A 27,951-nucleotide genomic window follows, 5' to 3' on the forward strand; every position below is an offset into this window, starting at 1 on the left:
TGGAAGGGGGAGCTGGCAAACTAGTTGGTGGTGGCACTGCTGCGATGTGCATCCCATGTCCATGTCCTTGTCCCATGAGAGCCCGGCAGCCAAACTGTGTCATCCTGCATCCTGCTGCTCCCCTCGTGAAACTTCACAAAGCCGGGCACCAGGCAGACCGGAGGGCCTGGTAACGTACCCCAAAAGTGCCTGAAAAAGTGGTAACGGGGCTGGTGGCTCTGCCAGTATTTCCCTCAACACCATTACTTGAGTGTTTTTATTTTATTTTATTTTATTTTATTTTATTTTATTTTATTTTATTTTATTTTATTTTATTTTTAGTCCCATGGCAAAGGAGAGGAGCTTCTGCAGAGGTCCTGGTTGAAACCTCGTGGCTGCAAAATGCTTCCCAACCCCAGTCCTCTCATCCCACTGCTGCCTTTTTTTTCCACCTGCACGGGAGGGAAATGTACCTGTGGTTATCTCAGAAGGGTGTCCCAAGGCTAAATATGCACTGGGACACACAAAACCTGCCCTGGATCTTTAAACTTTTACTTTTTCATACCTAAATTTAGCGTTTTCACTGGTGGGAACAGTTCTGCAGGGTCTTATTATTTGGGAGCGAAGTGGGGGGAATGAGCAGGAGCAGAGGCAATACGCTGGTAGGTACAAGAGAGGAAGAGAGGGTTATTATCGCATGCTTCAGGGAAAACTGCTGCACTTTATATAAGTGATGTTTTTCCTGCATCCCTGATTTTTATTGCCCAGAAGGGTCCCAAGTTTTGGTCCCGAGGCTCATCTTTTGGGAGAATTTAGAGCTTGAACTCCGTGAGCTTGCCGGGCTTAACCTGGCTGCTCCCCTCCAATTCCTGGGGCTGTGCTGCCCTCAAACAGATCAAAGATCTCCTGAAGATGGGTACTTCAGCTGTGACCGCTTTAGCCTTTTGAATGGGTCTGGTTTGGTTTTGTTGATGGAGTTTTCTTTTGTTAACCAGAGATTCTAAGCCTTGGAGATGGGGAGAAAAAATGGGTTGAGGCAGGATTGCATGGGGCAGCCTTTCTCTCTGTCAAGCCAAATGGCCTGGGGGGGAGCCAGCCCCAGAAAAGGGGCCCCTCAGCCCCCCCAGCCCTCCTCCTTGTCCACATGAGGGCATCTTCCAGGCCTCTCCCAACGCAGCCGCCTTTGGCCTCGCACGGGCCACTCCATCACAGAGCCTTGCTGAGGTCACAGTGGCCACCGCTGTCACGCCTTTGCCCCGGGCCCTATAAAAGAGGCCCCCTGCCGCTGGCCCGCCACTTGCTCAGCGACTCGGTCCTCTGAGAGCCAGCGTAAGCGGCAGGAGGAAGGCCAGAGAAAGGAGCAAGGCGAGCGGCAGCCCTCCTCGGTGTGAGGACCGCGAAGCGATCTGAGGAAGCACCGAGAAGATGGCAGCTAATGGGAGAAAGATGTCTCATGGGCAGAGGGACAGCACCTGCGGCACAAAAGACATCAGTGCCTGGGGGAAGTCTGCTGCCCGGCCCAGAGACGATTATTGGAGATATCACTGGCACCGCAGCGATGCGGGGAACAGGCCGGCCCCTCAGACATCCAGCAGCAGGGGGCCTGGGCCTAACCAGAGGTGCAGTGGTGGTGTGGAGCGAAGACGGGAGCGTGATGCGGAGAGCCGTGGGGAGCAGAGGCGTGCCCATCGGCCAGATCGCAGCGAGGGACCCAGCCGTGGCCGTAAAAGAGATGGCGGCGTGAAACCCACGAATGAAAATCAAGTGGAGAGTGGCATGGGACCAGGCAATGGAACTGGGCGACCCCCTCGTTCGGCACCCTGGCCGGAGAACACAGCTGATGGGAGGCATCCCATGTGGGCAGTCCCAGGCAAGGACTGGCTTGTCCTCCTGCCTGACACCGTGGAGCCCATGGAGGTGGATCCACAAGAAGAGGCGGAGGAACCCATGGAAGTGGATCCACCTCGGCCACATCAGACCTGGGACTACCCCGGCAGCTCTCTGCTGCGTGCCATGAGAGAACACCGGTAGCTACGCAGCAGGGCCCGGCGAGCTCCCTACTCCTCGTCGCGCAGGCTCCATCCCAGACATTAGCTTGGAGCCACCAAACACCTGGCAATAAAGAACTCTTGCCGATATTCAGGGGTTGTGTGCGTGTTTCTTTCCCACCCGCCAGCCCTTGTGCGAGAGGTGTCAGCCCTTCTGCACAGAGCCTCGAGGAAGAGCACAAGAGAGGACCCAGCTCCCTTCGGGCTGCTGCGCTGGGCTGACAGGAGGAGTCCCCAGGGGCCACCATGCGCCTTTAACATTTGTGAAAATAAACTGAGGGGTGAAAATAGTAGTGTGGAAGCGATTAGAGGTGGCTAATTTCTTATATTAGGAGTGAGTTTCTATACCTGAGTAATTGGTAACGACAGACACGGAGAAGGCTGAGGTACTCAGCAACTTCTTTGCCTCCGTCTGCACTGGTAGATGGGCTTCCCAAGTCTTTCATTTCCCTGAACCCGTAGGTGAAGGCTGGGGGAGCAAAGTCCCACCCACGGTAAGTGCAGAGCAGGTTCGAGACCACCTGCTGAATGTAAACAGGTCCAGGTCTATGGGACCTGATGACATGAATCCCAGGGTCCTGAGGGAACTGGCTGATGTAGTTGCCAAGCCTCTCTCCATCACAGTTGAAAAGTCCTGGCAGTCGGGCGATGTCACTGGTGAGTGGAAAAATGGAAACGTCATGCGCCTACTCTTCAACAATTAAAACAAAGAATTGAACAAAGAGTGCTACTCTTCACCAATTAAAACATTTAGGAGACATTTCTTCTCAGAAAGAGCGGTCAGGCATTGGGACGCGTTGCCCAGGGAGGTGGTGGAGTCCCCGTCCCTGGGGGTGTTCAAGGCAAGGTTGGACGTGGTGCTTGGGGACGTGGTTTCGTGGGTGACATTGTTCGTAGGGGGATGGTTGGACCAGGTGATCTTGGAGGGCTTTTCCAACCTTAATTTTCCTATGATTCTATTATTCTGTGATCTTTTGGAAAGTCAAATGCAAATAAGACAGGGCCAAGCAATTTCCACAGGAAGGCTCTCCAGCTTTCTGTCTTCTCAAAGAAAATAATAAGTACCAAATTAGGTACTTAAATTTATTCTGAACACAGTATTTGCTCTAGAAAGCAAATCGTGTTTGAGAGATGGTACATCTTCTGGGGAAATACTATCTCCGGGACTGAAAATACGACCAGATAATACTGGTGGGTGTGGGTGGAGGGAGGACAGACTGGGCATTGGTTTCTGTTTTCACAGACCAAGGAACAGGCTTGAGAGCATGTGTTACACAGTGTATTACAGCTGCCAAATGCTGCACTGCCACGTTTCACAGCATCCATGTACAGCTCTTTACTGATCACCAGCTTTCACATCGACAAGTGAGCAGCTCTGTGATGTTGATGGCCTCAGCGAGTCAGATTTAGAAGCTTACTCCTGAACACCTTGTTAACCACAAAACCAGGCCTCCTTTGCAGCAGCAATGTAGCAGGCAGTGCAACAGGCTAGCTTGTACCACAGCTGTGGCATCAGTACGTGTTGTTTTTGGAGAAACCTGCTGGTTTCTAACTATTTCTTCCCTCCTTCTTTGCTTTTCCAGCTGACTTTGGCTTCTGTGCCCAGATCACTCCCGAACAGAGCAAGCGCAGCACCATGGTGGGGACCCCGTACTGGATGGCGCCTGAAGTGGTGACACGAAAAGCCTACGGGCCCAAAGTGGACATCTGGTCACTGGGGATAATGGCCATCGAGATGATCGAAGGAGAACCCCCCTACCTCAATGAAAACCCCCTGAGAGTAAGCGAGTGCCTTTTTTTTGCCCTCAGGCCTTCGCTGAGCCTGCTGGTTAACCTAGGCTCTGGAGGAGGCAGGTGAACCTCCGCTGTGGTTTCATCACATGCAGCTACACGTCTCCTTAGATGCTGTAGTGAGAAGATTGTGGTCATTTAAGTTAGAAGCCATGGCTGGTTCTGGGTGGCAGAGGGCACAGGCTCTTCCTGTTGCAGACCTTCAGGTAGGGTCTGAGTTAATCCTGTGGTGCATCCATAATTCCCCCCTTTCTGGAGAGGCTGACAGGGGCACCTTCTGGCCCCAGAGTGCCTGGCTTCTTAAATCCTTGTGAGTGGGGAAGAGAGCTGTCCTTGAATTCAAAGAATACCACATTGCTCTTTTATAAACAGGGCTTTTTCTTGCTGGTGCATTGTTCCTATTTGCATTAAAGAATTTTATTTATTTGCAAATAATAAATTTTATTTATTTACAATATTTATTTGCAAATAAAGCTCCAAGTTTAACTAGCCTTTAATCAGGCTTTGCCCCTGCTGGTGTCTTTCCCTTCGTATTCTTTAATGAAAGGGGAAATTCTATCAGTTTGTAGGAATGCAGCTGTTCTTGGTGTGAGCCAGTTTTATGGCTTTTTTTCTAAGCTAAACAGGACGAAGGGATCTAGAACAGTTCTGTTTAACTTGTTTCCACCTCTTTGACTGGAGGTGATTTTGGGAGAGAAGCGCAGCAGTGAAGAAATGCGAAAGGAAAAAGTTGGTGTGGAGTTAAATGAGGATGGCTAAGAAACGGGGTGCTTTGCTCTCATTTAACTTAACTTGTTGCAGTTCCCAGGCTATCAGACCTCTACGTTGAGATGTGATGAGCAGTGAGCTCAGAAGGCCTCTGCCAGATGTCTGTTTCCTTTTAAAAGGCATCTAGCGATTTTCTTTTAATAGTAAAATTTTGCAGTGGATGAATTCTGAATTTCCTGATTCTTAGAGAATTCTTCATTCCCAAGCAGCAGCAAAACGACTCCACTTGTTTCTGTAGGGTGTTAAGTGCTGCTTGAGAACCTACTGGCCATCTTTTGTAAAGGACCAACTGCATCTTTAGAGTATTGACTTTTTAGGCCTTGTGCATTTGGGCAAAGTATCGAGAGAAGAAAGCCTCCTGTTTCTTCAGGGGTACCTTCCCATGAGGATATAGTTATTGCAGGAGTCGAGCACTGGCAGAGCTGTGCCAGCCAACTTCCCTCTGTAAACACAGTCTGGACTGCTGGTTTTGTCCTCTTAATCCCTTGAGAGGGCTGCAGGATCCAAACCCAGATTACGAGGGTAAAGCAAGAAAGGATTGGATCCCATCCACATAAAAATAGGGCTGGCAGCTCTTCTCTTTGCTGAAACTTAAGCATTTCTTCGTCACCCTGATAAGGGTTTGTTTTGGTTTTGTTTTTCCCCATTGAACTGTGGGGAGGGAGAGGAAAAATGGGTGCCTCTGTAATCTGCAGCTGGAGTCTGACCTTCGTAACCTCCTGTTTCTTTGGTGCTTGCTTTGCTTTAGGCCCTGTATCTCATTGCTACTAACGGGACTCCGGAACTGCAGAATCCAGAAAAGCTTTCACCCATATTCCGAGACTTCCTAAATCGCTGTCTTGAAATGGACGTGGAAAAAAGAGGTTCTGCAAAAGAGCTGCTCCAGGTAAGTGCCGGGGAACAGGACGGAATTAAGCATTCTAGAGTGAGAATAGGCACGCGGAGAAATGTCATTTGGGGTCTTAAATACTGCATCATCTGAAGTCACAAGCACAGCAGAGATAATTTACCATGAAGAAACGAGCAAAAAAAAACAAAACCAACCAACCAAAAAACCCCAAATCCCTAACGAAGCGTTAACAGAGTACTTTCCTTTTTGTGCTGTACTTGCTACTGGCAGCAGCTGTGCAGCGTGTTCTGTAACCAACCTCAAATAATTGCCGTGCCCCGAGCCTGCCAACTGCTGAGCCCCTTAATTCCCGTGGCTTCTTCATGCAGCTCACCCTAACATCTGGCTGTGGTGTTGCGGTCTGGCCGTGCTTGTTCCCATTTGGATAACAGGAGGGCTTCCAGCTATCGAATGCTCTGGTTGTCTCCCTTCTGGGGGAGAGTTCCCAAAGCTTTCTGGAAGGGGCACGTCTTGCATTACCTGCAGCAGTTTGGCGTTAACACATTTTGCCAGATACAGCTCTTCCTGCAGAGGTGATGGAATCAAGCTTGTGAGAAATCCTCAGTTATTTCACTGAAAACCTGGTGTCTTTGTCTGGACTCGTGGTGAAAGTGAAGGACAAAGCTCCCAGGCTTTTTACCAACACAGATGAGGAGTGTTCATGTGTTTCCTTTTGTCAGACCTCCCACGGGGGTGGAAAATGTGCTTCATCTCTTTGTAAAATAAATCGGTGATGATGGGGCCCTCAGATGTCGACTGTGAGACAGTTGTCTCTTTTTTGGTGTTCCTTTCTTTCCTTTAGTTTGTCTACTGGGTTCAGCTTTGGGAGTGCTGCTGCCTTTCTGAGACACTAATGAAGCATTAATCACCGGCAGAAAGAATGGCAGTAGATGAAAGCTGACTTTTTCTCCTGGACTTGCCAGCTCCAGAGTATCAGACAGCAGCAGGGTTGTGTTCTTTGGGGCAGGAGAACATTGGGACTGCAGCATTTCTGCCTGCCTTTACCTTTTGGCCTCGGATTTTACCACCTCTGAAGTGTGTTCAGATTGGGTGGTTGATCCCTTCTGATGCTCAGAAGTCCTGGGGGACTTAATTATTTTGGGTTTTCTGAACAGCTTGTGGGCTTCATGCCTCCACTCGTCTGATTAGCTGTTTTGTGTCAGTCTCTGTCCCCAACCTAGACTTTCTCTGCGAGGCTGGAGTATTGCAAGCTTTCCACTTAACCCTGAACACAGGGAAAACTTCTTCCTCTGTTCCAGATGTTATGTTTTAAACCTTGCCCCCGAAACAAACACCACATGTGCTGCAAGAAGCACTTTGTGACACCACCTACTGCTTGTTGCGTGCTCGATAATCAATATTGTTTAACAGAACAGAGCACCTGGTATAGGAGATGGCCTGACTGGTCCTGTTGTGAATTCCCTGCTGTGCTCCTCAGTCCCAGCTGTTCTGAAAATTTCTAATAGCTTTAGAAGGCCAAGGCAATGTTTTCAGCAGATCTGTGGTGACAGGAAAGGAAGAATGGAGAGATGATTGCTGCAGGAAGCCCTGTGCAATGTTTTGGAACTGCACAGGTTGCTTTTACTTACACCTCCCTTCCACAAAGAATTTCACTGTAGATTTTGCATGAATTTATTTCCTGGGAGAACTTGCTTAGTCTTGAGAGTGTATAAACATTGGAGAAACTAGGATGTGTTGGGTGCAAAGCTCTTTATCAGTTCAGGTGAGGCCCAAAAGTCACGGTGAACTTTCTTGCTCATCGTGCCTTTTTTGTTTCGCCTGCTTGGAGGTTGTTGGAGTTCATACAGGTCTAGGTCCCGATATTTTGTGTAAACACCAGGCTTTTGGGACATGTTCTGAGAAATGTAACCTTTTTTTTTCCTTTTTCCTCTTCCTAGCACCAGTTCCTGAAAATTGCAAAGCCTCTTTCTAGTCTCACTCCTCTGATTCTTGCTGCTAAAGAAGCAGCAAAGAACAACCATTAAAGCGGGGGAGCCAGCACAGCCGTCGTGTCAAGCCTTTTAGATGTTCCCTACAGAAACCGAATTACCTGTCCCTGTCCCCTCCCGCTCCTCCTTCACAGGGGTGTTCTTAAAACTTTGATCTGCCTTGAAGGGTAGCAGATGTATCGTTTGCTGAATGTGGGAGGGCACGCAACAGGTACGCTGCTGATCTTGCGTAGTGAACTGTCTTTCCATCCTCCTTGATGGGCACGGTAGGGGAAGGGTATATTTTATGGCTGGGAAGATCTTCTGAGAACATCTGAACCTGACCTACCCGTAGCAAAGCCAGTTTGTTTTCGTATTTCTTACTGTGTTTATTTTTAAAGATAATGTGGAGCCTTTAGACCATGTTTATCTTAATAAAGTAAATCTTCTGCTGGCTGGACTCCTCCTGCTTTTGCCAAGCTGCTCTTCCAGCACTGAGGCTGCTCTCTGCTGTGGATGACTTGAGGAGGGAAGGAAGCAGGCAGCAGCAATCGGAACAGCTAAAACAACTGGAAGGGGAACGAGGGCAGGACCATGCAGCCCTCCCGCAGCACCGCTGGATGCTTCGGGGGAGCAAGGAGAAAGCCTGTGTGTGCTTCTTGCAGCTGTTGGACAAGTCGTGATCTTTTTGCCAAATTGTGTGAATCAAGGTCCTTCCCCGCACACTTTCGTTTCAACTCAAGTAATTAAACAGCTTTCAAATAGTTCTGATATTCTAGAAAAATCACAGGAAAAATCAACTGGGATTTCTTTTAGGGTTATTTTATTAGTGCTGTCAGGCTTCGTGGAGACCTGCCCTGTAAGAGAAAGCAAACAGAACAATTGCTCTTAGGAAGATAAGATCTGCCTGCAAGATGATGGTGAAAACTCTTGCTTCTTAGACCAAGGCCAACAGAAAACAAACTGATCATGGACAGTGTTTCCTTGGAAGCATAGGGGCATTCATTTTATTATTTTTTTTTTGAAATGAGCGAGTGAACTGATATCTTTATGCTACTGACTCCTTTGGTTGCTAATGATATGTAAAACAACAGCGATCCTGGAACTACTAGAGAGATCGGGTGTAAACACTGGCGTTATGTTGAACTGTATCCTGATTTTTAATAAAAGGACTGCTGCATTTCTTAACTCGGGGCTGAGGGAGGGTTGGAGAATTCACTGTCACCAGACAGCTCTGTCGGATGGGATGGGTTTTCATGTTATCGTCACTGGGTGCTTACAAGCGATGCATTAAGTGATACAAGCTTCTGTAGTCCTGTGGGATAGCGAGTGGCTCTGAAGAGGAGTAACTGCACACAGAGGGAACGGATAAAAGATCTTGCTTTCTCTGTACGTATCGCTTTGGTCATTTCCAGGGTGAGTTTAATCCAGTTCTCCTCTCCCCAAAGCACTTGTGTTGCACAGAAACTCATTCCTGCTTCTTGCTGAGACCTGCTGCTGGATCAGTCCTTTCCTCCCTGCCCTGGGCTTGTGATTGAAATATATACATATATTTTTCCCCATTCACTCTGCGATACGTGACAGCCCTTGCACTGGTTTTACAGGCGTAGATAAAGCCTGTAAGGTCCCTTGCTTTTTTGGTGTCTTCTCCCATCCTTCAGGCTACAGGGTGGCCACTGTCTGACGTGAGGCTGTAACGTCTGAAGCCCATTGCCAAATCTTCTGCCTTCCTCCCCTTGTATATATTCTTCATCTTCATGTAATATGAAAAATTTCCCCTTACAAGATGAATTCCTTGGGCAGAGCAGCAAAGCTGCCAGCCCTGGGGGGGACCTGATCTCTTGATGAGCTCCTCTGCTTGGGGCTGGGGTGGAGATCGGGAAAGGGAAGGCCACTGCCCTCGGATAATTCTCTTTGGTGAGGAGTTTGGTTTTATTTTCTATGCAAGTCTCAAAATGCCATGTGTGCGGTGGAAGGAATGATGGGCTAGAGCTCACTAGGTCTAAAATCTAATGTGGCTCTGGTTTTACCGACCCACCAATTGACTTTTTTGGACAGCACAGGATTAAACCTGATCCATGAATTTATTGAATGTTGCTGACTTCCCTTCGCCTTCCCTTCCCACTCCATCCTTGACACCCCTTTGAGATGAGAGTGGTAATGCAGATGTGCCCTACCTGCGAGCAAATCCGTGAGCTTATTTTTCTGCAGGAGGAAAAATGGTAAAAAGGGTGACTTGTATTTAAGTTACTCTGCTGGATTCTCTGTTGCCTATTGGAAAGGAATCTGCAGGAGTGACTGTTTCTCCCCATTCTTAAGCCTGTGATGTGCTTCTGTCTCATTGACTTCAGCTGTGAATTGGTCCTTACTGGTTTGGTAAGGACTGAGAGCTATGCACTGGGAAGCTGTAAGACAGCGGCTGTAGACATGTCATCTTCTCCTGTTTTTATTTTACCAACCTGTGATGCGAAAGAGTTTGACTTGCTACTTTGTACCTAGCCCCAATTCCAAGTTAACAGACGCATCGTGTTTTCATGGTCTCAGAAATCTTAAATAAAAAGATAAATAAAAGAATGTAGTTAGTTTAGGAGAATGAGATACATTTTTTTTTGTCCAGAGATGGATCCTTTTCTCTACTCTTAGGTTCATCTGGGCATCGCTCAGCTTCAGCACTGGTGGCAGCTGCTGCATAGCCTTTTACAGCACTTTCTGGTCACTACAGAGAGCTGTTAGCACAAGTGTCTGACTTACTAATTCTTATTTTTTTTTCTGAGAACATCCTTACTGCTGGGATTTGAACGCAACTTCCAAGAGAAGAGAACTGATTTGGTAGCATTTTAAAATATATTTTAATATACCTACAGTATGAACTAATTCTACTGAGTCTGAACCATTTTTAATCACAGCCCTTATTTATTTGATTATTAGATTCTCTCTTCTATATGAGAACATGAAATATTCAGTTTGACTATCCATCCTGAAAACCTGCTTTGTTTTTATGGGATCCTCAGCAACCCCATCAGGTTAGGTGCCGAAATGGCACAACGTGCTACAGCTCCCAGAGCTCCTGGTGGTGGCGGAAGGTAAAACTCATCTCTTTTTTTTCCAAAGCACTGAAGAATATCGTATTTAAGAAGCAGCTGGTGCATTTCAAGCTTCCTATATTTAAAGAGCTGATATTGAGCTGGATTACTGCAGCCCTAGGTTTTCTTTAAACAAATGATTGATTTAAGTTCAGTGGGGCCAAGAGTTTGGGTGAGAGGGGCTGGCTGAGCTGAGATCGCTTCTGAGCTGAGATCTCTGTTAGTATCCGAACGTGTCTGTCTCAAGGTATCACGGGTTGGTATCACCAGATGATATTTACCATGCAAGGATGGGGTGAAATGGCCTGTAGGCTGCTGGTACTTCAAGTTTGCTGAGCTCAGCTGGCAGTGAAAGGTCCAGCCCAAAGTCCAAGAAGAATGGTACGTATTTGAACGCCTTTCTTAATTACGAGCTTACAGATTCCCCAGCATCTTTCATATGGAAGCTGTCAAAGGTGAAGGCTGAGTCTGTTTGTCTCCCTAGCATAAAATACGGAGACTTTTCAGTGGCTTATTTTGATAGTAATAGAGAACATGTGGATGTATTTTGGGGTTGTAAACGCACTGGATTGAGCATATAGATAATGTCCTAGGGCGGATCTCATGGTTTGCTGCTAATGACAATTCTCAGCATCAAGGCTGGGGTCTTGGAGAAGCAGGGAGCTGCCGGTGGTGGCAGAACAGCGATGCCGGCGGGGGCTGGATGGAAACTTGCAGCCGAAATGGATGCCCCCAGGAAAGGGGTGGGAGGGCAACAGAAGATGGTGTTGGTCTGAGGAAGAAGACGGGTGCTGGGGTAGGAGGATGCAAAAGGTAAAAGCTCAGTTTCCCAACTGCTGAGGAAATTTGGAGGGTGCTGAAGCAGCCTGCGGTGGATTGAGGCATCCTGTTTGGGAGCAGGAAGGAGCGGGGGGCTCCTGTGCAATGAAGGGGTGCTCAGAGTGAGGACTGAGCCTTATGTCTTTGAGCAACAACTCGTGCTAAGTGAGCTGGAGCTAATCTGACCTGCTGCCAGATGTCTGTGTGTCTTGTCCTGCTGGGAAATAACAAGGGCATTTGCCGTTTTAAAATCAGCTGGAAAACGTGTTTCTCTTTCTTTGTACTGCCTTGGTGTAACTCTCCGGTAGTGCCCGGTTTGTTAGGGTCAGCTCAGCCATTTAGAAAGCAAAACTGAAACCTTAAATAAAACCTGAATGAATGACCTGCTTCTCCTCCCCTTTGTTTCAATGACGCTTGCAGAAATGAATTGGGGGGTGCTTGAAGGAGTTGTGTTTCTCTGATCTGTTTTAATTAGATCTTACTTGATAGAGCAAAGTGACTTTACGCTGAAAGCTGATGCAGAAAGTGTGATTTCTACTGCTTATTTTCACCTGTTTGGAAGTCATTAATGCTCTGAGAAACACCAGTGTGGAAGCAGGATGTAGAGCCCAGCTTGAGGAGGAAGAGGAGGAGGCAGATGATGAAATGGACCCTCCTGGCTGCTTGTTGTCTCCCCAGGCAGAGCTTGGTGTCTGCGGCTCCAGGTGCAGAGGAGGAAACGGGGGAGGATTTGGGATCGGTCCCTAAAGCTGCCCTCCCCAGCATCACTTTTACATGTGGGGTCAGTAGGGTGAGGCTGATGACAAGAGCAGGAGTTTATCACCTACATAATTGTGCAAGTGCCTCGTCCCAGCTTGGATTAAGGAATATTAAGGGGAGGACACGTGTGCCCCCACAAGCCCCCTGCTGTAGGATTTTATCCGCTTGTGGCTGTAGGGCAGAGCTGGGTGCTGGAAGTCCAAGAAACCAAGCCTAACGTGAAGAGGACTTTCCCAGCTCAGCCTCCTGGCACTGGGAGCCCTGCCGAGCTCTCACAAGCCATTTGGGTGCTGAGCCCCACGTCGGAGGGGGAAGAAAAAGGGAACGTCTGGAAGGGGGAGCTGGCAAACTAGTTGGTGGTGGCACTGCTGCGATGTGCATCCCATGTCCATGTCCTTGTCCCATGAGAGCCCGGCAGCCAAACTGTGTCATCCTGCATCCTGCTGCTCCCCTCGTGAAACTTCACAAAGCCGGGCACCAGGCAGACCGGAGGGCCTGGTAACGTACCCCAAAAGTGCCTGAAAAAGTGGTAACGGGGCTGGTGGCTCTGCCAGTATTTCCCTCAACACCATTACTTGAGTGTTTTTATTTTATTTTATTTTATTTTATTTTATTTTATTTTATTTTATTTTTAGTCCCATGGCAAAGGAGAGGAGCTTCTGCAGAGGTCCTGGTTGAAACCTCGTGGCTGCAAAATGCTTCCCAACCCCAGTCCTCTCATCCCACTGCTGCCTTTTTTTTCCACCTGCACGGGAGGGAAATGTACCTGTGGTTATCTCAGAGGGGTGTCCCAAGGCTAAATATGCACTGGGACACACAAAACCTGCCCTGGATCTTTAAACTTTTACTTTTTCATACCTAAATTTAGCGTTTTCACTGGTGGGAACAGTTCTGCAGGGTCTTATTATTTGGGAGCGAAGTGGGGGGAATGAGCAGGAGCAGAGGCAATACGCTGGTAGGTACAAGAGAGGAAGAGAGGGTTATTATCGCATGCTTCAGGGAAAACTGCTGCACTTTATATAAGTGATGTTTTTCCTGCATCCCTGATTTTTATTGCCCAGAAGGGTCCCAAGTTTTGGTCCCGAGGCTCATCTTTTGGGAGAATTTAGAGCTTGAACTCCGTGAGCTTGCCGGGCTTAACCTGGCTGCTCCCCTCCAATTCCTGGGGCTGTGCTGCCCTCAAACAGATCAAAGATCTCCTGAAGATGGGTACTTCAGCTGTGACCGCTTTAGCCTTTTGAATGGGTCTGGTTTGGTTTTGTTGATGGAGTTTTCTTTTGTTAACCAGAGATTCTAAGCCTTGGAGATGGGGAGAAAAAATGGGTTGAGGCAGGATTGCATGGGGCAGCCTTTCTCTCTGTCAAGCCAAATGGCCTGGGGGGGAGCCAGCCCCAGAAAAGGGGCCCCTCAGCCCCCCCAGCCCTCCTCCTTGTCCACATGAGGGCATCTTCCAGGCCTCTCCCAACGCAGCCGCCTTTGGCCTCGCACGGGCCACTCCATCACAGAGCCTTGCTGAGGTCACAGTGGCCACCGCTGTCACGCCTTTGCCCCGGGCCCTATAAAAGAGGCCCCCTGCCGCTGGCCCGCCACTTGCTCAGCGACTCGGTCCTCTGAGAGCCAGCGTAAGCGGCAGGAGGAAGGCCAGAGAAAGGAGCAAGGCGAGCGGCAGCCCTCCTCGGTGTGAGGACCGCGAAGCGATCTGAGGAAGCACCGAGAAGATGGCAGCTAATGGGAGAAAGATGTCTCATGGGCAGAGGGACAGCACCTGCGGCACAAAAGACATCAGTGCCTGGGGGAAGTCTGCTGCCCGGCCCAGAGACGATTATTGGAGATATCACTGGCACCGCAGCGATGCGGGGAACAGGCCGGCCCCTCAGACATCCAGCAGCAGGGGGCCTGGGCCTAACCAGAGGTGCAGTGGTGGTGTGGAGCGAAGACGGGAGCGTGATGCGGAGAGCCGTGGGGAGCAGAGGCGTGCCCATCGGCCAGATCGCAGCGAGGGACCCAGCCGTGGCCGTAAAAGAGATGGCGGCGTGAAACCCACGAATGAATATCAAGTGGAGAGTGGCATGGGACCAGGCAATGGAACTGGGCGACCCCCTCGTTCGGCACCCTGGCCGGAGAACACAGCTGATGGGAGGCATCCCGTGTGGGCAGTCCCAGGCAAGGACTGGCTTGTCCTCCTGCCTGACACCGTGGAGCCCATGGAGGTGGATCCACAAGAAGAGGCGGAGGAACCCATGGAAGTGGATCCACCTCGGCCACATCAGACCTGGGACTACCCCGGCAGCTCTCTGCTGCGTGCCATGAGAGAACACCGGTAGCTACGCAGCAGGGCCCGGCGAGCTCCCTACTCCTCGTCGCGCAGGCTCCATCCCAGGCATTAGCTTGGAGCCACCAAACACCTGGCAATAAAGAACTCTTGCTGATATTCAGGGCTTGTGTGCGTGTTTCTTTCCCACCCGCCAGCCCTTGTGCGAGAGGTGTCAGCCCCTCTGCACAGAGCCTCGAGGAAGAGCACAAGAGAGGACCCAGCTCCCTTCGGGCTGCTGCGCTGGGCTGACAGGAGGAGTCCCCAGGGGCCACCATGCGCCTTTAACATTTGTGAAAATAAACTGAGGGGTGAAAATAGTAGTGTGGAAGCGATTAGAGGTGGCTAATTTCTTATATTAGGAGTGAGTTTCTATACCTGAGTAATTGGTAACGACAGACACGGAGAAGGCTGAGGTACTCAGCAACTTCTTTGCGTCCGTCTGCACTGGTAGATGGGCTTCCCAAGTCTTTCATTTCCCTGAACCTGTAGGTGGAGGCTGGGGGAGCAAAGTCCCACCCACGGTAAGTGAAGAGCAGGTTCGAGACCACCTGCTGAATGTAAACAGGTCCAGGTCTATGGGACCTGGTGACATGAATCCCAGGGTCCTGAGGGAACTGGCTGATGGGGTTGCCAAGCCGCTCTCCATCACAGTTGAAAAGTCCTGGCAGTCAGGTGATGTCACTGGTGAGTGGAAAAATGGAAACGTCATGCCCTTACTCTTCAACAATTAAAACAAAGAATTGAACAAAGAGTGCTACTCTTCACCAATTAAAACAATTAGGAGACGTTTCTTCTCAGAAAGAGCGGTCAGGCATTGGGACGCGTTGCCCAGGGAGGTGGTGGAGTCCCTGTCCCTGGGGGTGTTCAAGGCAAGGTTGGACGTGGTGCTTGGGGACGTGGTTTCGTGGGTGACATTGTTTGTAGGGGGATGGTTGGACCAGGTGATCTTGGAGGGCTTTTCCAACCTTAATTTTCCTATGATTCTATTATTCTGTGATCTTTTGGAAAGTCAAATGCAAATAAGACAGGGCCAAGCAATTTCCACAGGAAGGCTCTCCAGCTTTCTGTCTTCTCAAAGAAAATAATAAGTACCAAATTAGGTCCTTAAATTTATTCTGAACACAGTATTTGCTCTAGAAAGCAAATCGTGTTTGAGAGATGGTACATCTTCTGGGGAAATACTATCTCTGGGACTGAAAATACGACCAGATAATGCTGGTGGGTGTGGGTGGAGGGAGGACAGACTGGGCATTGGTTTCTGTTTTCACAGACCCAGGAACAGGCTTGAGAGCATGTGTTACACAGTGTATTACAGCTGCCAAATGCTGCACTGCCACGTTTCACAGCATCCATGTACAGCTCTTTACTGATCACCATCACATCACATCGACAAGTGAGCAGCTCTGTGATGTTGATGGCCTCAGCGAGTCAGATTTAGAAGCTTACTCCTGAACACCTTGTTAACCACAAAACCAGGGCCTCCTTTGCAGCAGCAATGTAGCAGGCAGTGCAACAGGCTAGCTTGTACCACAGCATTGGCATCAGTACGTGTTGTTTTTGGAGAAACCTGCTGGTTTCTAACTTTTTCTTCCCTCCTTCTTTGCTTTTCCAGCTGACTTTGGCTTCTGTGCCCAGATCACTCCCGAACAGAGCAAGCGCAGCACCATGGTGGGGACCCCGTACTGGATGGCGCCTGAAGTGGTGACACGAAAAGCCTACGGGCCCAAAGTGGACATCTGGTCACTGGGGATAATGGCCATCGAGATGATCGAAGGAGAACCCCCCTACCTCAATGAAAGCCCCCTGAGAGTAAGCGAGTGCCTTTTTTTGGCCCTCAGGCCTTCGCTGAGCCTGCTGGTTAACCTGGGCTCTGGAGGAGGCAGGTGAACCTCCGCTGTGGTTTCATCACATGCAGCTACACGTCTCCTTAGATGCTGTAGTGAGAAGATTGTGGTCATTTAAGTTAGAAGCCATGGCTGGTTCTGGGTGGCAGAGGGCACAGGCTCTTCCTGTTGCAGACCTTCAGGTAGGGTCTGAGTTAATGATGTGGTGCATCCATAATTCCCCCCTTTCTGGAGAGGCCGATAGGGGCACCTTCTGGCCCCAGAGCGCCCGGCTTCTTAAATCCTTGTGAGTGGGGAAGAGAGCTGTCCTTGAATTCAAAGAATACCACATTACTCTTTTATAAACAGGGCTTTTTCTTGCTGGTGCATTGTTCCTCTTTGCGTGCTCTCAGTAAAGCTCCAGGTTTAACAAGCCTTTAGTCAGGCTTTGCCCCGCTGGTGTCTTTCCCTTCATATTCTTTAATGAAGGGGGAAATTCTGTCTGTTTGTAGGAATGCGGCTGTTCTTGGTGTAAGCCAGTTTTATGGCTTTTTTTCTAAGCTAAACAGGACGAAGGGATCTAGAACAGTTCTGTTTAACTTGTTTCCACCTCTTTGACTGGAGGTGATTTTGGGAGAGAAGCGCAGCAGTGAAGAAATGCGAAAGGAAAAAGTTGGTGTGGAGTTAAATGAGGATGGCTAAGCAACGGGGTGCTTTGCTCTCATTTAACTTAACTTGTTGCAGTTCCCAGGCTATCAGACCTCTACCTTGAGATGTGATGAGCGATGAGCTCCAAAGGCCTCTGCCAGATGTCTGTTTCCTTTTAAAAGGCATCTAGCGATTTTCTTTTAATAGTAAAATTTTGCAGTGGATGAATTCTGAATTTCCTGATTCTTAGAGAATTCTTCATTCCCAAGCAGCAGCAAAACGACTCCACTTGTTTCTGTAGGGTGTTAAGTGCTGCTTGAGAACCTACTGGCCATCTTTTGTAAAGGACCAACTGCATCTTTAGAGTATTGACTTTTTAGGCCTTGTGCATTTGGGCAAAGTATCGAGAGAAGAAAGCCTCCTGTTTCTTCAGGGGTACCTTCCCATGAGGATATAGTTATTGCAGGAGTCGAGCACTGGCAGAGCTGTGCCAGCCAACTTCCCTCTGTAAACACAGTCTGGACTGCTGGTTTTGTCCTCTTAATCCCTTGAGAGGGCTGCAGGATCCAAACCCAGATTACGAGGGTAAAGCAAGAAAGGATTGGATCCCATCCACATAAAAATAGGGCCGGCAGCTCTTCTCTTTGCTGAAACTTAAGCATTTATTAGTCACCGTGATAAGGGTTTGTTTTGGTTTTGTTTTTCCCCATTGAACTGTGGGGAGGGAGAGGAAAAATGGGTGCCTCTGTAATCTGCAGCTGGAGTCTGACCTTCGTAACCTCCTGTTTCTTTGGTGCTTGCTTTGCTTTAGGCCCTGTATCTCATTGCTACTAACGGGACTCCGGAACTGCAGAATCCAGAAAAGCTTTCACCCATATTCCGAGACTTCCTAAATCGCTGTCTTGAAATGGACGTGGAAAAAAGAGGTTCTGCAAAAGAGCTGCTCCAGGTAAGTGCCGGGGAACGGGACGGAATTAAGCATTCTAGAGTGAGAATAGGCACGTGGAGCAATGTCATTTGGGGTCTTAAATACTGCGTCATCTGAAGTCACAAGCACAGCAGAGATAATTTACCATGAAGAAACGAACAAAAAAAACCAAAACCAACCAACCAAAAAACCCCAAATCCCTAACGAAGCGTTAACAGAGTACTTTCCTTTTTGTGCTGTACTTGCTACTGGCAGCAGCTGTGCAGCGTGTTCTGTAACCAACCTCAAATAATTGCCGTGCCCCGATCCTGCCAGCTGCCGTGCCCCTTAATTCCCGTGGCTTCTTCACGCAGCTCACCCTAACATCTGGCTGTGGTGTTGCGGTCTGGCCGTGCTTGTTCCCATTTGGATAACAGGAGGGCTTCCAGCTATCGAATGCTCTGGTTGTCTCCCTTCTGGGGGAGAGTTCCCAAAGCTTTCTGGAAGGGGCACGTCTTGCACTAACTGCAGCAGTTTGGCGTTAACACATTTTGCCAGATACAGCTCTTCCTGCAGAGGTGATGGAACCAAGCTTGTGAGAAATCCTCAGTTATTTCACTGAAAACCTGGTGTCTTTGTCTGGACTCGTGAAAGTGAAGGACGAAGCTGCCAGGCTTTTTACCAACACAGATGAGGAGTGTTCATGTGTTTCCTTTTGTCAGACCTCCCACGGGGGTGGAAAATGTGCTTCATCTCTTTGTAAAATAAATCTGTGATGATGGGGCCCTCAGATGTCGACTGTGAGACAGTTGTCTCTTTTTTGGTGTTCCTTTCTTTCCTTTAGTTTGTCTACTGGGTTCAGCTTTGGGAGTGCTGCTGCCTTTCTGAGACACTAATGAAGCATTAATCACCGGCAGAAAGAATGGCAGTAGATGAAAGCTGACTTTTTCTCCTGGACTTGCCAGCTCCAGAGTATCAGACAGCAGCAGGGTTGTGTTCCTTGGGGCAGGAGAACATTGGGACTGCAGCATTTCTGCCTGCCTTTACCTTTTAGCCTCGGATTTTTCCACCTCTGAAGTGTGTTCAGATTGGGTGGTTGATCCCTTCTGGTGCTCAGAAGTCCTGGGGGACTTAATTATTTTGGGTTTTCTGAACGGCTTGTGGGCTTCATGCCTCCACTCGTCTGATTAGCTGTTTTGTGTCAGTCTCTGTCCCCAACCTAGACTTTCTCTGCGAGGCTGGAGTATTGCAAGCTTTCCACTTAACCCTGAACACAGGGAAAACTTCTTCCTCTGTTCCAGATGTTATGTTTTAAACCTTGCCCCCGAAACAAACACCACATGTGCTGCAAGAAGCACTTTGTGACACCACCTACTGCTTGTTGCATGCTCGATAATCAATATTGTTTAACAGAACAGCGCACCTGGTATAGGAGATGGCCTGACTGGTCCTGTTGTGAATTCCCTGCTGTGCTCCTCAGTCCCAGCTGTTCTGAAAATTTCTAATAGCTTTAGAAGGCCAAGGCAATGTTTTCAGCAGATCTGTGGTGACAGGAAAGGAAGAATGGAGAGATGATTGCTGCAGGAAGCCCTGTGCAATGTTTTGGAACTGCACAGGTTGCTTTTACTTACACCTCCCTTCCACAAAGAATTTCACTGTAGATTTTGCATGAATTTATTTCCTGGGAGAACTTGCTTAGTCTTGAGAGTGTATAAACATTGGAGAAACTAGGATGTGTTGGGTGCAAAGCTCTTTATCAGTTCAGGTGAGGCCCAAAAGTCACGGTGAACTTTCTTGCTCATCGTGCCTTTTTTGTTTCGCCTGCTTGGAGGTTGTTGGAGTTCATACAGGTCTAGGTCCTGATATTTTGTGTAAACACCAGGCTTTTGGGACATGTTCTGAGAAATGTAACCTTTTTTTTTCCTTTTTCCTCTTCCTAGCACCAGTTCCTGAAAATTGCAAAGCCTCTTTCTAGTCTCACTCCTCTGATTCTTGCTGCTAAAGAAGCAGCAAAGAACAACCATTAAAGCGGGGGAGCCAGCACAGCCGTCGTGTCAAGCCTTTTAGATGTTCCCTACAGAAACCGAATTACCTGTCCCTGTCCCCTCCCGCTCCTCCTTCACAGGGGTGTTCTTAAAACTTTGATCTGCCTTGAAGGGTAGCAGATGTATCGTTTGCTGAATGTGGGAGGGCACGCAACAGGTACGCTGCTGATCTTGCGTAGTGAACTGCCTTTCCATCCTCCTTGATGGGCACGGTAGGGGAAGGGTATATTTTATGGCTGGGAAGATCTTCTGAGAACATCTGAACCTGACCTACCCGTAGCAAAGCCAGTTTGTTTTCGTATTTCTTACTGTGTTTATTTTTAAAGATAATGTGGAGCCTTTAGACCATGTTTATCTTAATAAAGTAAATCTTCTGCTGGCTGGACTCCTCCTGCTTTTGCCAAGCTGCTCTTCCAGCACTGAGGCTGCTCTCTGCTTTGGATGACTTGAGGAGGGAAGGAAGCAGGCAGCAGCAATCGGAACAGCTAAAACAACTGGAAGGGGAACGAGGGCAGGACCATGCAGCCCTCCTGCAGCACCGCTGGATGCTTCGGGGGAGCAAGGAGAAAGCCTGTGTGTGCTTCTTGCAGCTGTTGGACAAGTCGTGATCTTTTTGCCAAATTGTGTGAATCAAGGTCCTTCCCCGCACACTTTCGTTTCAACTCAAGTAATTAAACAGCTTTCAAATAGTTCTGATATTCTAGAAAAATCACAGGAAAAATCAACTGGGATTTCTTTTAGGGTTATTTTATTAGTGCTGTCAGGCTTCGTGGAGACCTGCCCTGTAAGAGAAAGCAAACAGAACAATTGCTCTTAGGAAGATAAGATCTGCCTGCAAGATGATGGTGAAAACTCTTGCTTCTTAGACCAAGGCCAACAGAAAACAAACTGATCATGGACAGTGTTTCCTTGGAAGCATAGGGGCATTCATTTTATTATTTTTTTTTTGAAATGAGCGAGTGAACTGATATCTTTATGCTACTGACTCCTTTGGTTGCTAATGATATGTAAAACAACAGCAATCCTGGAACTACTAGAGAGATCGGGTGTAAACACTGGCGTTATGTTGAACTGTATCCTGATTTTTAATAAAAGGACTGCTGCATTTCTTAACTCGGGGCTGAGGGAGGGTTGGAGAATTCACTGTCACCAGACAACTCTGTCGGATGGGATGGGTTTTCATGTTATCGTCACTGGGTGCTTACAAGCGATGCATTAAGTGATACAAGCTTCTGTAGTCCTGTGGGATAGCGAGTGGCTCTGAAGAGGAGTAACTGCACACAGAGGGAACGGATAAAAGATCTTGCTTTCTCTGTACGTATCGCTTTGGTCATTTCCAGGGTGAGTTTAATCCAGTTCTCCTCTCCCCAAAGCACTTGTGTTGCACAGAAACTCATTCCTGCTTCTTGCTGACACCTGCTGCTGGATCAGTCCTTTCCTCCCTGCCCTGGGCTTGTGATTGAAATATATACATATATTTTTCCCCATTCACTCTGCGATACGTGACAGCCCTTGCACTGGTTTTACAGGCGTAGATAAAGCCTGTAAGGTCCCTTGCTTTTTTGGTGTCTTCTCCCATCCTTCAGGCTACAGGGTGGCCACTGTCTGACGTGAGTCTGTAATGTCTGAAGCCCATTGCCAAATCTTCTGCCTTCCTCCCCTTGTATACATTCTTCATCTTCATGTAATATGGAGAGTTTCCCCTCGCAAGATGAATTCCTTGGGCAGAGCAGCAAAGCTGCCAGCCCTGGGGGGGACCTGATCTCTTGATGAGCTCCTCTGCTTGGGGCTGGGGTGGAGATCGGGAAAGGGAAGGCCACTACCCTCGGATAATTCTCTTTGGTGAGGAGTTTGCTTTTATTTTCTGTGCAAGTCTCAAATGCCATGCGTGGGGTAGATGGGAAGGAATGATGGGCTACATCTCACTTGATCTAAAATCTAATGTTGCTCTGGTCTTATTGACCCATCAATTGACATTTTTTGACAGCACAGGATTAAACCTGATCCATGAATGTACTGAGTGTTGCTGACTTCCCTTCGCCTTCCCTTCCCACTCCATCCTTGGCACCCCTTTGAGGTGAGAGCGGTAATGCAGATGTGCCCTACCTGCGAGCAAATCCGTGAGCTTATTTTTCTGCAGGAGGAAAAATGGTAAAAAGGGTGACTTGTATTTAAGTTACTCTGCTGGATTCTCTGTTGCCTATTGGAAAGGAATCTGCAGGAGTGACTGTTTCTCCCCATTCTTAAGCTCGTGATGTGCTTCTGTCTCATTGACTTCAGCTGTGAATTGGTCCTTACTGGTTTGGTAAGGACTGAGAGCTGTGCTCTGGGAAGCTGTAAGACAGCGGCTGTAGACATGTCATCTTCTCCTGTTTTTATTTTACCAACCTGTGATGAGAAAGTTGACTTGCTACTGTGTGCCTAGCCCCAGTTCCAAGTTAACAGATGCATCGTGTTTTCATGGTCTCAGAAATCTTGAATAAAAAGATAAATAAAAGAATGTAGTTAGTTTAGGAGAATGAGATACATTTTTTTTGTCCAGAGATGGATCCTTTTCTCTACTCTTAGGTTCATCTGGGCATCGCTCAGCTCCAGCACTGGTGGCAGCTTTTGCATAGCCTCTTACAGCACTTTCTGGTCACTACAGAGAGCTGTTAGCACAAGTGTCTGACTTAATAATTCTTATTTTTTTTTCTGAGAACATCCTTACTGCTGGGATTTGAACGCAACTTCCAAGAGAAGAGAACTGATTTGGTAGCATTTTAAAATATATTTTAATATACCTACAGTATGAACTAATTCTACTGAGTCTGAACCATTTTTAATCGCAGCCCTTAATTATTTATTTGATTATTAGAGTCTCTCTTCTATATTAGAATATGAAATATTCAGTTGTTTGACTATCCACCCTGAAAACCTGCTTCCTTTTTAAGGGATCCTCAGCAACCCTATCAGGTTAGGTGCCGAAATGGCACAATGTGCTACAGCTCCCAGAGCTCCTGGTGGAGGTGGAAGGTAAAACCCATCTCTTTTTTTTCCAAAGCACTGAAGAATATCGTATTTAAGAAGCAGCTGGTGCATTTCAAGCTTCCTATATTTAAAGAGCTGATATTGAGCTGGATTACTGCAGCCCTAGGTTTTCTTTAAACAAATGATTGATTTAAGTTCAGTGGGGCCAAGAGTTTGGGTGAGAGGGGCTGGCTGAGCTGAGATCGCTTCTGAGCTGAGATCTCTGTTAGTATCCGAACGTGTCTGTCTCAAGGTATCACGGGTTGGTATCACCAGATGATATTTACCATGCAAGGATGGGCTGAAGTGGCCTGTAGGCTGCTGGTACTTCAAGTTTGCTGAGCTCAGCTGGCAGTGAAAGGTCCAGCCCAAAGTCCAAGAAGAATGGTACGTATCTGAACGCCTTTCTTAATTATGAGCTTACAGATTCCCCAGCATCTTTCATATGGAAGCTGTCAAAGGTGAAGGCTGAGTCTGTTTGTCTCCCTAGCATAAAATACGGAGACTTTTCAGTGGCTTATTTTGATAGTAATAGAGAACATGTGGATGTATTTTGGGGTTGTAAACACACTGGATTGAGCATATAGATAATGTCCTAGGGCGGATCTCATGGTTTGCTGCTAATGACAGCTCTCAGCATCAAGGCTGGGGTCTTGGAGAAGCAGGGAGCTGCCGGTGGTGGCAGAACAGCGATGCCGGCAGGGGCTGGACGGAAACTTGCAGCCGAAATGGATGCCCCCAGGGAAGGGGTGGGAGGGCAACAGAAGATGGTGTTGGTCTGAGGAAGAGGATGGTTGCAGGTGTAGGTGGAAGCAAAAGGTAAAAGCTCAGTTTCCCAACTGCTGAGGGAATTTGGAGGATGCTGGAGCAGCCTACGGTGGATTGAGGCATCCTGTTTGGGAGCAGGAAGGAGCGGGGGGCTCCTGTGCAATGAAGGGGTGCTCAGAGTGAGGACTGAGCCTTATGTCTTTGAGCAACAACTCGTGCTAAGTGAGCTGGAGCTAATCTGACCTGCTGCCAGGTGTCTGTGTGTCTTGTCCTGCTGGGAAATAAGGGCCTTTGCCATTTTAAAATCAGCTGGAAAACGTGTTTCTCTTTCTTTGTACTGCCTTGGTGTAACTCTCCGGTAGTGCCCGGTTTGTTAGGGTCAGCTCAGCCATTTAGAAAGCAAAGCTGAAACCTTAAATAAAACCTGAATGAATGACCTGCTTCTCCTCCCCTTTGTTTCAATGACGCTTGCAGAAATGAATTGGGGGGTGCTTGAAGGAGTTGTGTTTCTCTGATCTGTTTTAATTAGATCTTACTTGATAGAGCAAAGTGACTTTACACTGAAAGCTGATGCAGAAAGTGTGATTTCTACTGCTTATTTTCACCTGTTTGGAAGTCATTAATGCTCTGAGAAACACCAGTGTGGAAGCAGGATGTAGAGCCCAGCTTGAGGAGGAAGAGGAGGAGGCAGATGATGAAATGGACCCTCCTGGCTGCTTGCTGTCTCCCCAGGTAGAGCTTGGTGTCTGCGGCTCCAGGTGCAGAGGAGGAAACGGGGGAGGATTTGGGATCGGTCCCTAAAGCTGCCCTCCCCAGCATCACTTTTACATGTGGGGTCAGTAGGGTGAGGCTGATGACAAGAGCAGGAGTTTATCACCTACATAATTGTGCAAGTGCCTCGTCCCAGCTTGGATTAAGGAATATTAAGGGGAGGACACATGTGCCCCCACAAGCCCCCTGCTGTAGGATTTTATCCGCTTGTGGCTGTAGGGCAGAGCTGGGTGCTGGAAGTCCAAGAAACCAAGCCTAACGTGAAGAGGACTTTCCCAGCTCAGCCTCCTGGCACTGGGAGCCCTGCCGAGCTCTCACAAGCCATTTGGGTGCTGAGCCCCACGTCGGAGGGGGAAGAAAAAGGGAACGTCTGGAAGGGGGAGCTGGCAAACTAGTTGGTGGTGGCACTGCTGCGATGTGCATCCCATGTCCATGTCCTTGTCCCATGAGAGCCCGGCAGCCAAACTGTGTCATCCTGCATCCTGCTGCTCCCCTCGTGAAACTTCACAAAGCCGGGCACCAGGCAGACCGGAGGGCCTGGTAACGTACCCCAAAAGTGCCTGAAAAAGTGGTAACGGGGCTGGTGGCTCTGCCAGTATTTCCCTCAACACCATTACTTGAGTGTTTTTATTTTATTTTATTTTATTTTATTTTATTTTATTTTATTTTATTTTTAGTCCCATGGCAAAGGAGAGGAGCTTCTGCAGAGGTCCTGGTTGAAACCTCGTGGCTGCAAAATGCTTCCCAACCCCAGTCCTCTCATCCCACTGCTGCCTTTTTTTTCCACCTGCACGGGAGGGAAATGTACCTGTGGTTATCTCAGAGGGGTGTCCCAAGGCTAAATATGCACTGGGACACACAAAACCTGCCCTGGATCTTTAAACTTTTACTTTTTCATACCCAAATTTAGCGTTTTCACTGGTGGGAACAGTTCTGCAGGGTCTTATTATTTGGGAGCGAAGTGGGGGGAATGAGCAGGAGCAGAGGCAATACGCTGGTAGGTACAAGAGAGGAAGAGAGGGTTATTATCGCATGCTTCAGGGAAAACTGCTGCACTTTATATAAGTGATGTTTTTCCTGCATCCCTGATTTTTATTGCCCAGAAGGGTCCCAAGTTTTGGTCCCGAGGCTCATCTTTTGGGAGAATTTAGAGCTTGAACTCCGTGAGCTTGCCGGGCTTAACCTGGCTGCTCCCCTCCAATTCCTGGGGCTGTGCTGCCCTCAAACAGATCAAAGATCTCCTGAAGATGGGTACTTCAGCTGTGACCGCTTTAGCCTTTTGAATGGGTCTGGTTTGGTTTTGTTGATGGAGTTTTCTTTTGTTAACCAGAGATTCTAAGCCTTGGAGATGGGGAGAAAAAATGGGTTGAGGCAGGATTGCATGGGGCAGCCTTTCTCTCTGTCAAGCCAAATGGCCTGGGGGGGAGCCAGCCCCAGAAAAGGGGCCCCTCAGCCCCCCCAGCCCTCCTCCTTGTCCACATGAGGGCATCTTCCAGGCCTCTCCCAACGCAGCCGCCTTTGGCCTCGCACGGGCCACTCCATCACAGAGCCTTGCTGAGGTCACAGTGGCCACCGCTGTCACGCCTTTGCCCCGGGCCCTATAAAAGAGGCCCCCTGCCGCTGGCCCGCCACTTGCTCAGCGACTCGGTCCTCTGAGAGCCAGCGTAAGCGGCAGGAGGAAGGCCAGAGAAAGGAGCAAGGCGAGCGGCAGCCCTCCTCGGTGTGAGGACCGCGAAGCGATCTGAGGAAGCACCGAGAAGATGGCAGCTAATGGGAGAAAGATGTCTCATGGGCAGAGGGACAGCACCTGCAGCACAAAAGACATCAGTGCCTGGGGGAAGCCTGCTGCCCGGCCCAGAGACGATTATTGGAGATATCACTGGCACCGCAGCGATGCGGGGAACAGGCCGGCCCCTCAGACATCCAGCAGCAGGGGGCCTGGGCCTAACCAGAGGTGCAGTGGTGGTGTGGAGCGAAGACGGGAGCGTGATGCGGAGAGCCGTGGGGAGCAGAGGCGTGCCCATCGGCCAGATCGCAGTGAGGGACCCAGCCGTGGCCGTAAAAGAGATGGCGGCGTGAAACCCACGAATGAATATCAAGTGGAGAGTGGCATGGGACCAGGCAATGGAACTGGGCGACCCCCTCGTTCGGCACCCTGGCCGGAGAACACAGCTGATGGGAGGCATCCCGTGTGGGCAGTCCCAGGCAAGGACTGGCTTGTCCTCCTGCCTGACACCGTGGAGCCCATGGAGGTGGATCCACAAGAAGAGGCGGAGGAACCCATGGAAGTGGATCCACCTCGGCCACATCAGACCTGGGACTACCCCGGCAGCTCTCTGCTGCGTGCCATGAGAGAACACCGGTAGCTACGCAGCAGGGCCCGGCGAGCTCCCTACTCCTCGTCGCGCAGGCTCCATCCCAGGCATTAGCTTGGAGCCACCAAACACCTGGCAATAAAGAACTCTTGCTGATATTCAGGGCTTGTGTGCGTGTTTCTTTCCCACCCGCCAGCCCTTGTGCGAGAGGTGTCAGCCCCTCTGCACAGAGCCTCGAGGAAGAGCACAAGAGAGGACCCAGCTCCCTTCGGGCTGCTGCGCTGGGCTGACAGGAGGAGTCCCCAGGGGCCACCATGCGCCTTTAACATTTGTGAAAATAAACTGAGGGGTGAAAATAGTAGTGTGGAAGCGATTAGAGGTGGCTAATTTCTTATATTAGGAGTGAGTTTCTATACCTGAGTAATTGGTAACGACAGACACGGAGAAGGCTGAGGTACTCAGCAACTTCTTTGCCTCCGTCTGCACTGGTAGATGGGCTTCCCAAGTCTTTCATTTCCCTGAACCTGTAGGTGGAGGCTGGGGGAGCAAAGTCCCACCCACGGTAAGTGAAGAGCAGGTTCGAGACCACCTGCTGAATGTAAACAGGTCCAGGTCTATGGGACCTGATGACATGAATCCCAGGGTCCTGAGGGAACTGGCTGATGGGGTTGCCAAGCCGCTCTCCATCACAGTTGAAAAGTCCTGGCAGTCGGGTGATGTCACTGGTGAGTGGAAAAATGGAAACGTCATGCCCTTACTCTTCAACAATTAAAACAAAGAATTGAACAAAGAGTGCTACTCTTCACCAATTAAAACAATTAGGAGACATTTCTTCTCAGAAAGAGCGGTCAGGCATTGGGACGCGTTGCCCAGGGAGGTGGTGGAGTCCCCGTCCCTGGGGGTGTTCAAGGCAAGGTTGGACGTGGTGCTTGGGGACGTGGTTTCGTGGGTGACATTGTTTGTAGGGGGATGGTTGGACCAGGTGATCTTGGAGGGCTTTTCCAACCTTAATTTTCCTATGATTCTATTATTCTGTGATCTTTTGGAAAGTCAAATGCAAATAAGACAGGGCCAAGCAATTTCCACAGGAAGGCTCTCCAGCTTTCTGTCTTCTCAAAGAAAATAATAAGTACCAAATTAGGTCCTTAAATTTATTCTGAACACAGTATTTGCTCTAGAAAGCAAATCGTGTTTGAGAGATGGTACATCTTCTGGGGAAATACTATCTCTGGGACTGAAAATACGACCAGATAATGCTGGTGGGTGTGGGTGGAGGGAGGACAGACT

General features: G+C 48.8%; 1 protein-coding gene across 5 annotated transcripts in view; it reads left to right on the forward strand.

Annotated features, from left to right (window-relative positions):
- Positions 1-27,951, forward strand: part of PAK1 (p21 (RAC1) activated kinase 1) — an 805,686-nt gene that overhangs the window by 424,000 nt on the left and 353,735 nt on the right. The window contains exons 14-16 of one of the 5 annotated variants that reach the window (XM_083821755.1): positions 3,611-3,807; positions 5,335-5,472; positions 7,374-8,961. The exons of 3 other annotated variants lie outside the window; for them this stretch is intronic. In XM_083821755.1, the coding sequence (XP_083677881.1) occupies positions 3,611-3,807; positions 5,335-5,472; positions 7,374-7,460 (422 nt within the window). In that variant the 3' untranslated portion in view covers positions 7,461-8,961. Of the gene's footprint in view, positions 1-3,610; positions 3,808-5,334; positions 5,473-7,373; positions 8,962-15,990; positions 16,188-17,660; positions 17,799-19,696; positions 20,915-27,951 lie in introns of those variants that run through there. One more of the 5 variants, XM_083821767.1, reaches the window with a different exon arrangement.

This window comes from Anser anser, assembly GCF_964211835.1.
Source record: "Anser anser genome assembly, chromosome: 1".
Taxonomy (NCBI): Eukaryota; Metazoa; Chordata; class Aves; order Anseriformes; family Anatidae; genus Anser; species Anser anser.